This window comes from Bos grunniens, chromosome 16, assembly GCF_055505025.1.
Source record: "Bos grunniens cultivar Pamir isolate PY7600 chromosome 16, Bosgru_T2T1.0, whole genome shotgun sequence".
NCBI classification, from domain to species: Eukaryota; Metazoa; Chordata; class Mammalia; order Artiodactyla; family Bovidae; genus Bos; species Bos grunniens.
This window is the reverse complement of record NC_141180.1, coordinates 60,196,448-60,207,078: the sequence shown is the minus strand read 5'-3', so window position 1 is coordinate 60,207,078 and position 10,631 is coordinate 60,196,448. Positions and strand designations below refer to the sequence as shown.

General features: G+C 39.3%; 1 protein-coding gene across 16 annotated transcripts in view; it reads right to left on the bottom strand.

Annotated features, from left to right (window-relative positions):
• Window positions 1-7,098: 7,098 nt before the first annotated feature.
• Window positions 7,099-10,631, bottom strand: part of GPATCH2 (G-patch domain containing 2) — a 195,005-nt gene continuing 191,472 nt past the window's right edge. For all 16 annotated transcript variants that reach the window (XR_015143619.1, XR_015143616.1, XR_015143620.1 and 13 more), the window contains one exon: window positions 7,099-7,975. Coding sequence is in view for 4 of the 16 variants with exons in the window: in XM_086345287.1 (XP_086201413.1) it covers window positions 7,755-7,975 (221 nt within the window). In the remaining 12 variants the exon portion in view is untranslated. The remainder of the gene's footprint in view (window positions 7,976-10,631) is intronic.

The following is a 10,631-nucleotide window of genomic DNA, read 5'->3' as shown; positions in this document are numbered from 1 at the left end:
GTGTAAAGAATCTGCCTGGCAGTGCAGGAGATGTGAGTCAGGAAGATCCCTTGGAGAAGGAAAACGGCAACCCACGCCAGTATTCTTGCTTAGAGAATCCCATGGACAGAGGAGCCTGGGAGGCTGCAGTCCATGGGGTCGCTAAGAGTCGGACATGACTGAGCAACTTCACTTTCACTTTTCACTTTCATGCATTGGAGAAGGAAATGGCAACCCACTCCAGTGTTCTTGCTTGGAGAATCCCATGGACAGAGGAGCCTGGGAGGCTACAGTCCATGGAGTTGCAAAGTGTCAGACACGACTGAGCAACTGAACAACAAAGGGTATGAATAAAAATTCATAACTGAACTTTGAAATGATCACTCTAGTCCTGTAGTATGACAAATGGATTCAAGTCGAGTGAAAGGAAAGTTTCAACTTCCCATGTAAAACTTGATAGCTTGGCCTCAGTGGTCCCGGAGATATTGAGACATGAGAATAACAACTTATTTATGTAACAGCTTTATGGTAATATATACTCATGTGATAAGTGAACGATGATGGTTCCTTCTTTTGGGTTCCTACTAAGCAAAGTGTTAGTTGCTCAGTCGTGTCTGACTCTTTTCAATTCTGTGGACTATACAGTCCATGGAATTCTCCAGGCCAGAATACTGGAGTGGGTAGCCGTTCCCTTCTCCTCTTTTACACACCTGACATTTTCAGTAGCAGCCCTGGGGTGCTACCCCTTCATTCCTTTTCCTCTCCATGATCTTCATTATCTGTGCTCAGCTAAACTTCTACAGGCAACATCCCTTTACAATAATAGGATTTGAGGATGAGGGACAAATAACCTCACACAGAGGAACACAAGAAGAAAGCACTGGATTTCTAGAATCCCAATGTTTGGTGAGAATGCAGAAGTGACCAGGAAAGTAGAGATTGAAATGTAGGGCTGTTCCTCTAAACTGGAACTACTTCAGCCTAGGCTCCCTTGCCTCTTGAGAAGCCTTTAGGACTAACTCATAACTAGAACAAGATAGCTCTCCAGCTTCACGGAAAGTTCTCATCCTTTTCAGAATGCAAGTCTGAATTTACTTTTTGTCTTGTCCGAGGACAATCCTGTTTGTGAATATGCCACACTGTATCTCCCTGAATTTCCTGGATCTGAAAAAAGTGTAAGGACTATTTGCTTTTATGTAATCAGATTCTCTGGAATTTAATCCTATATCCTATTTATGGCTGAGCTAGCCATTCAAAATTAAAATGAACCTTTCATCCATGTGTATCATAAATGGGCATTTATCAGGATTATATGATTTTGCAATCCATCTGAATACGTAACCTGAATTTGTTTTCTTTCCGTTTCACTATGTAATTACCATGCAACAATAACAAAAGTGTCATGTTTGAAGAACAGATAAAATGCTGTAAATTGGCCAGTAATGGTGATATTTCCTCATCTTCTGAAAAACCCATTTATTCTCTCTCTCAACAAATCAAGGCATTGTCAGCCCATCCTCATTGCGTGGCCAGAGGGGCTCTACCAATTTCTAGATGTAAGTGAGTCTTGGAATGCAGATGAGGGCGACTAACGAAGGCTTTCAGCGCAGGCAGCTGGTTTTTGCTTGCCTCAATTTCTAAATCATCCATAATGGGGCCAAGACCTCCCAAGCACTAAAAAGAGCGAGCTGACATGCTGGACAAACTGTTAATTTTTTCCTAAAGAAGCTGCTATATTGCACATCTGTCACTGTGGTGCAGACAATTACTCAGTGAGTGGGGAAAAAATCTGCCGCTTGTTTCTAGCTGAGTTGTTAAGGGACATAATGGAGAAACACAATGGGACGGGAGTCAAATCAGGCAGGTTTCCTGTGTGCTTGTGATGCTTTCCATTTTGCAAGGCTGTCCTGTGATGTTAAACTTAGGTGAAGGAGATGAAGATGTGTGGAAAGGAATCGGGAGTGATGTGATAAAAGGAAACGGGTATAAAGATGGGGGACGGTCAAGAGCCAGGCCTTCAGAGTTTCTGGACCACCCGGCTGACTGTTGAAAGCCTAAAGACACCATGGTCATTGTTTTAGAAATACTGTGGTTTCCAACTTGACATTTCCCAATCTCAGTGTGTTCTGCCAAGTGCTTCACGTTCACTTAAAAATTGTTTTGTGAATCCCATTCCCTCTACCTGCAGCATGGATTATCTGTAGTTTCCACAATCAATTACAGCCATCAAAAAAGCACTTGAGACTTAGATTAGCCACACAGGTATCTAATGAAGCCTTAATTTCTCCCCCTTGAAACTCATCTGCTTATCCTAACTATGAAATTCTGGCCTTGGAAGAAATCTACTTAAGTAAGAATTTGTTTGCTTTTGGAAAGCATATTTTTTAAGTATGTAATGAGCTACTATACTATTTTTCATCTTTTCTGCTTTTATTATAGAATGCTACCTTTAGGAAGGAATAAACATTTCCTTGAAATTTAATCAGAAGATGAAAACCAGTAGGAAAAAGGTCTGAGTGTTCTTTTTGCTTGGGATGCTATCATAATACAGTCTTGTCTTTACCATTTTATAGCTGAAAGATCAAGAAGTATATACATAGATTTAAAATGCCATTAATGTATCTTGAATATTCAAGCTAAGGGAAGAAGAAAAACGACTAAAGAAACACAAAAATAGCCTTCAATTGTTGCCTAACTTCATCCTTCAAAGATGAAGGAGTAAACACGGGCCGTTCGGACACTGCCATGGGAGTGAGGTCGGTGAATCTGACAATGATTTAAACTCCATGACAATTCCAAGACAGAAGACAACTCTAATGTACAGATAAAACGAAAAGCGGCAATTGTAGATCATACTCCTGGCAGTTAATGGCATTGACTCGCTAGAGACAAATCTGGATCTACTTAAAATGTCAGGTGGGTGAAGTAATGAGTCTTTGCCTAGTAGGAATCCAGCAGAAGGAGCCTTCATGGTCCACTTGTCAGTTGAGTATATATTACTGCAAGCCTGTGAAATAAATGAGTATTTAATACCTATTGGATAAAAAAAAAAAAAAATCCACTGACTCTAACAACTCACAATTCAGTTTTTTGGGGGGAGAAAAGAGAGTATTTTATTAACATAATGAGATGTTTCCTATAAGCAATAGAACTCAACACTTTAATGAGTATTATAAAATATTTAAAATATCCAAGCAGGTTTCTGGGGAGCACAATTTCCCAGAAGGAAATGGAGTAACACATATGGTTCTGATCCGTATTTCAAGCTATCAGAAAGAACTTGCACTTGTTCCTTTAGAATCAGAATCTCTGGGTGGAAAGAGACCTTAACACAGTTAGTCTAACCCAGCATCAGACAGAACAAAACCAGGGAAATGTGGTATAACAGGTCACAATCAGCTGTGAATAAATGAAATCAAATGTGTTTACCAATTTTTTCCCCTAAAATTTTTTAGAAAATGTTGACATTCTCTAGGACTGAAACATGAATAATGAATTTAGGGCTTCCCTGGTGGCTTAGACAGTGAAGAATCTGCCTGTGATGTAAACGAGAGTTGAGTTCGATCCCGAGGTTGGGAAGATCCCCTGGAGGAGGAGATGGGAACTCACTCTAGTATTCTTGCCTGGAGACAGAGGAGCTTGGTGGGTGACAGTTCACAGGGTAAATAAGAATTGGACACGACTGAGCAATTAACACTTAACGGCACTGTTCAGTGTTAATTGTCAACGGGTAGTAATTACCAGGGCTTCCCTGGTAGCTCGGTTGGGTAACGAACCAGCCTGCCACGCAGGAGACCCTGGTTCGATTCCTAGGTCGGGAAGATCCACTGAAGAAGGGATAGGCTATCCATTCCAGTATTCTTGGGCTTCCCTGGTGGCTCAGCTGGTAAAGAATCTGCCTGCAATGCAGGAGACCTGGGTTCAATCCCTGGGCTTGGAAGATCCCCAGAAGAAGAGAATGGTTACCAACTCCAGTATTCTGGCCTGGAGAATTCCATGGACTGTATAGTCCATGGGGTTGCAAAGAGTCAGACACAACTGAGTGACTTTCAGTAATTAAAAAAAAAAAGTCCTTTCAACTTTATTTTTTATTATTTAAAGAGGGAAACATTTAAAGCACAAAGACAATGACTGCTTATAAATAACATTCTTAAACATAATGTTTATTCTTTCATTCTTTGTTGTACTATTATATCTTTCTACTAAAAGAAAAAAAAATCCAAAATATTCTTTGCTAAACAACTTCATTTTACAATACCATTTTTTTAAAAAAGAAAAACAGAGTATAGGAGGAAATGGTTTTAAAAAGCATGTCAGCAGTGATTTTTCTCTTTCATGAAATATCTGCTCAAAATGAAAACATATTGAAGAGAAGCAATTGTCAGTTCAATTAACTGCAAGAATATCAATTCACAATGCTAAAATATTAATAAAATGCAATTATTTTGCAATCATGTCTGTAAATTGCACAGTCATGCCGTGTAAACATACCTATATGTATACATTAGGCATATCTTTAACCCTACTGTCTTAACTTCTCTTTGATAGCAACAGTATGAGTTATAAAGTCTGTTTTCAAATGCTGATACCAATTAACTGGTAAATGTTAGTTAACAGTGGATTTTCTTTTAAAGGAGACCATATAATTAAAAAATAAAAGCAAACAAATTTGAGGGGGGTAACATTGCCTTAAAAATTGTATTTGGGGAGAAAGAAGGAAGGGAGGAAGTAAATGACACCAATACACAATCTGGTTAATATCAAGTATAACAAGAATATAAAGCCAAAATGTTGAATTGCTAATGTAGCCACACTCAGTCTCTCGGCTACTTGCTGGGGAATAGATAATTTAGATAGTATGGACGAGACTTATGCATTCTCTAAAAGTTTTAGTACAAGCAATTAATCTGATACGAGGCTTAGATTCTATAGAAGTGTTGGCTTTATGAAGGACAAGAGAAAAATCTTACTTTTTATGGAGATATGATTGATACATTCTAAAACATGAATTCTTTTGGATGAATAGGCATAGGAACTGGTAAAAATTAACTTTACAATAAACGTAAATTAGTGAATTTCCTATCTTAAAGATATTTGATGTACATTAAAAATTCCACTTTTCAATTGTGTTCTCTGATTAAGTGCAGGTCCGAGCAGAACTTCAGGTGTGCAATGATCATTCTTAAATATCACTGAAAGGTGAAGGGAAGTCTGTGTGAGAGCAGGGGGAACGCTTGGGAAGTCACCACTTCTCTGCTTTGAGTATTGATTCATGTATTCCGTAAACACTCCTATAGAATAAGACATGTTTGAAATCTTCTGTGAGTCACAGACAGGGCTCAAGATGTCAATATTGAGACCTTTCTTCTATTAAGGGAAAATATAAAGATGAATTATTTTGGGAGGTGGAGTTGGAGAACACCTGAGTTCAGTGATATCTTAGAAAGTTTCTTCAGCAGATTGATGCCTGTCCAGGAGAACAAGAAAAAATATTTATAAAGCTGCAACATATAGCTAAGGAGTCCCGAGTGCCAGCTCATGTAAGGTCTGTTCTTCCTCACTGTGAGAGATAGACCATGGTGAAATGAAAAAGAATGGTCAAGTCCATGGGAATTTGGGATCAGTCAGTCTCACAAAAACCTCATAGTGTTTTACCTGTGGCTCCAAATTTGGCTTTTCAAAATTCTAGGATTTTAAAAGATCTTCAGGCAGTGGGATTAAAACAAACTTATGAACAGGCCTTAGAGTGCTATACGCTACCATAAAGAAGTTTCAAACCGAAATATAGACAATCTCCCCCAGCTTTTTGCACCTTATGTAGGTAGAATGAGTATTCAATAAAAAATATTTTTTTTTAAAAAATGGCGAATTTTCAAGTAACAGACATTTAGGAAAGCATCAAACAAGTTACTTTATTCAATAAGAATGCTCACCTGGTAGGCTAAGAAGGGCATAAGAAAAGCAACTCACCTGGTAGCCTATGGTTCCCTAATCAACTTGTCCTCTTACCACGATAACCCTGTTTTAAGAAGATAATTCTTAAAAGGAACCTGTAAGTTGGCAAACCAGTAAGCCTTTCAAATAGCACGCTGAACTTCCTCTCCCCAACGAGCAGTATTTTCTTTTGACCACGTGGGACAGGTCTATTACACGCACAAACCTCCTCTCCCCACTGTGAAAGACTCTTGGCGACTGTCAAATTCCCAAAAGCCTGTTAGACAGGAGCCAAGAGGAATTTTATCACAGTAAAATTACTCTGTGTGATCCTACAATGGTGCAGACATGTCATTATACATTAGTCCAAGCCCATAGAATGTTCCACACCAAGAGTGGACTGTAATATAAACTGTGGAGTTTGGGTGATTTTGATGTGTCAATGGTACAGCTCGACAGCTGTAACAAATATAGCACTCTGGGGGGAGGATGTACATAATGGGGAAGCTATGCATGTGTGCGGGGAGGGGATACTTCAGAAATCGCTGTACCTTTCCCTTGATTCTGCTGTGAATCTAAAACCGCCCTAAAAAAACAAAGCTTAAAAAACATTAGAGGGTTGATTCACATGTGTTATCTTGGCCTTCACTCAACCAATAAAGGTCATTACAAAAGAGAATATCATTATTAGTTCTTACTAATGAACAACATCTAAACTAAGAGCAATTCAGAATCTTGGACATTATGAAGCAGAGGATTCAGATGTAACAATACTAGGCACATAATACAAATGACTTGTTTTGCTTCGTTTTAAAGTAACTGCTTAGGTGTTAGAAAGGGCAAACAGTACCGTTCATTTTTTTTTGTTGTTGTACTCCTTGTAAATGCGCTGGATCTTTGCCCAGACATCTGAATTCTTGGGAGAGCCATTAAAATCTTCAAATAAATGGAGTCGATATTCTAACTTACTCCGATGGTTAAAATCAGTTTACTACAGTTGAGTTGATCTTAAAAAAAATATCAACCTTTGGGAACAAAGAGGTAGAAGGAAGTCTAGATTATTAATAGAGTTTACAACTCAGTCATGGTGAATTTAAAAAATACATTTTTCTTTCCGTAATTATTTTATGTTCTAAATGAGGTAAAATTGATAAGATCTGCAGTAAAGTCATGTTGAGGGCACTGTGGTGATCACAATGATGAGGTTTATTTTTGTCGACATGTCAGAGGGCAACATTAATTGCTGTTTGTCAGCTGTGAACTTCAGGCTACAGTATCCAAGGATAGAAGATGAATGGGTGTCACCCTGTTGAGGAATCCTAACAAAAAAGTCAAATTCAAGGAATACGAAATTGGCCAGCCTTTCAAAAAAAAAGATGTGCTTAGGACTTCACTGATGTGATGACAGGTGTTTTCTGTTAGGACAGACAGGGATGAGGTGAAATACAACCCTTTCCGGCCAATCCTATTTTAGAAACACGTAGGCGTGCTCGGTCACTGGGGCATCAAGCGCACACAGGAATGAATCAAGCTAAAACATGAGAAATTACTGACAACACAAGATCAAAATAAATAAGAGAAACGAGCTGTTCTTTACACCTAGAATGCGAGTCACTGAAAAATTTTAAAAGGTGAAGGTTTTTACTTTAGCACCATGGACTGTGATGAAATCCCATTTCTATCACTCTGGCAGAACTGTAGCATCTAGGAAGCTAGAGGGACAAGTCTGAGGCTTTGATGTTAGGTTTCAGCTTCAACCACAGAAGCTATGCTGTCATTTTAGAACAATGGGCTATAGCGAGCGAATAAAACTTGTTAAACAGCGCCTCTGCTTTTCCTCTTTAGGCGGATTTTCCTGAATTGGAGGCAGTGGTTGCAGGGGTGCTTTTTGGTAGAGGAAACCCAAGTCCTAATCCTTTTGGCCTCTGCAGGGCTGGAATCGGCTCAGCGATCCCCTTGCCATCTCGTCCGAGGCCTGTCCCAGGGGTCCAGCCCATATTCTGGAGCATTCGGTTCCCAATGTTGTTTTCTAGGATTGGCTGGGCGTTTTCTCCTACAAATCCTGGAATTAGAAAATGACAAAAACAAAACAAAATCCCATGTTAGTATGAACACAGATGAAGGCCTTCTTAGGCTAAGAAAACCACATTCTTCGAAGTTTTCCTTTCAACAAAGTACTGCAGAGGGTTCTTTATTCATCTTTGGATAAAGAGCTTGCTGTAGTAGAAGGCTCAATGGAAAAAAGACCATGGTTAGTTTCAGCTCTTTAAGTTATTTAACCTCTTTGGGTTTCTGTTTTCTGATCTGTAAAACAGGCATAATACAAAGCAATCAAAACTCAAATTACCAGACCATTTCTTGTGGTTATTCTTCCTTGATAAATAAGGGAGTGATCATCAAGCGAGCTGATGTTACAGACTGTGTAGGAAGAAAAGGGGTGGAAGTATGGACTCCCTGGTGGCTCAGTGGTAAAGAACCCGCCTGCCAATGCAGAAGACGCGGGTTTGATCCCTGGGTCGGGAAGATCCCCTGCAGAAGGAAATGGCAACCTGCCCGTTTTCTTGCCTGGAAAATTCCATGGACAGAGGTGCCTGGAGGGCTACAGTCTGCGGGGTCGCAATAGTGTTGGACACGACTTAGGGATTAAACAGCAGCTTAAAACCATCTTGGTTTTAGGGAGAACATATTCAGTACCATCTCCTATATTGGGGCTTCCTCGAAAGTCTGTTATAGAATTCTGGGCTATAGTGTTTGCCCATAATTCCATCCCTAGGGTTCCAGGGATGAAGATGGCCCACTTTCTGAAGGTCTGCAGGATGCCTGTGGCATCCGAGCTCCGTCCTGGGTCCAGCATGTTTGTTTTGAAATGAGGGCTGTGTTTTCCGAGATAGTCTGAGAGTTGAAATGTGCAGGTGCTGACATCACTCACTGCTGTCAAAGGCTTGAGAGTCAGCTGTCTCTCCTGTGCCCTCATCCCCTTCCATCCCTTTCCCATCATCGTCCATCTTTTTCCTGATTTGGGTTTCTAACAGCACCTTCTACCCCACCTCTACCCCCCAAATTGGGATTCTTCGTCCTCCTCTTTCTCTAAGACTGTATATAAGGATCCTTTTAAGCACCAATAACAATAACAAAAATATTACCTATGGGACCGCAGTGTATAGTGTTCTGTTTCTTGATACGGTTAGTGGCTACAGTAGTGACCAATTTATTATTGTTCTTTAAAACTCTACCTACGTATTTCATTCCATTCTCTGTATATGTGCTGCTCAGTTGCTAAGTCACATGCAACTCTTTGTGACCTGATGGACTGTAGCCTGCCAGGTTCCGCTGTCCATGGGATTTTCCAGGAAAGAATACTGGAAAGTGAAAGTTGCTCAGTTGTGTCTGACTTTTTGTGACCCCATGGACTATACAGTTCATGGAATTCTCCAGGCCAGAATACTGGAGTGGGTATCCTTTCCCTTCCCCAGGGGATCTTCCCAACCTAAGGATGGAACCCAGGTCTCCTGCATTGCAGGCAGATTCTTTACAGAGGTTGCCATTTCCTCCTACAGGGGATCTTCCCAACCCAGGGATTGAGCCGGTGTCTTCTGAGTCTCCAGTATTGGCAGGTGGATTCTTTACCACTGAGCCACTTGGGAAGTCTCTGGTAACAAAAGACATGTCAGAGTTGAACTAACAGTATATTTAATCTGGTAATTTGTATCTGGTTTTCTGGAGAATAGTGAGTGGGTTGTTCTTTAGGATTCTAACTTACAGAAGGGAATTGCAAAGTGATAGAGATGAGCTATATAACTGAAACTGATAATTTATAACTAAAACTGGTGAGTTTTATAATGAACTATAGAGTAATCAGTGGATTTTTGCAAGACCTTTACTGAACATTTTGATATTCTTAATCTTCAGAGCATCTTCAGACTGAGAACAGAATACATTGCTGTCATTGCTAACTTCATTACAGGGAGTGAGAACTGGATTACCACAATAATGAGTCGGTTTTGGACTTGTCAGATTGGTTTTTAGCTCACTGAAGCAAGTATCTTAACATGTAACAGACAAAAACCCTTCAATTGCCAGCAGCTTGAATGGCCAAAGATTGGCACCAAAGGAAAACTCTGGACTCATATTTACTGCTTGACAAACGCAAAATAAAAATACACAGAGATTTTATATATTTATCTAATTATACAAAAAAATACATAAACATATAAAATATAAAAATGGGCTTCTTAATTACCAAAGAAACAAAACAAAGAGAAGCCTTTTGTTAAAACTTGTTTAATAACAAAAAGACAATTAAGGTTTTTCTTTTAAGTTTTTACTTTAAAATTATGATAATGACAACAACAAGGCATCGAATTTTTTTCTGAATAGCTACTTCTCAGGCGTGTTGGGTTACATGGCGTACTAGCATTTTGTCTTATATCCCTAATTTTTCTGTGATCACCAAAAATTAATTTAATCCATTGATAAGCTAAAGTCAGATCAGAGGTCTAAAGAAGCTTCAGGCTACACATCTGTTATATTTTTGATACAAGAGATTGCAAAGGTTCAAGTTTAAACTTAAATATTTAAGAGAAAATACAAAGTCAATTTAAACCATCTCTGCAAAAACTGCAGGTTAGTTTTGAGTTCTGAAATGAACAGCAAGTAACTGATTCATGACTGTAGTTTTAAAATGTTGGCATTTCAAGTGTGGTGGCTCAGTAGTGGCC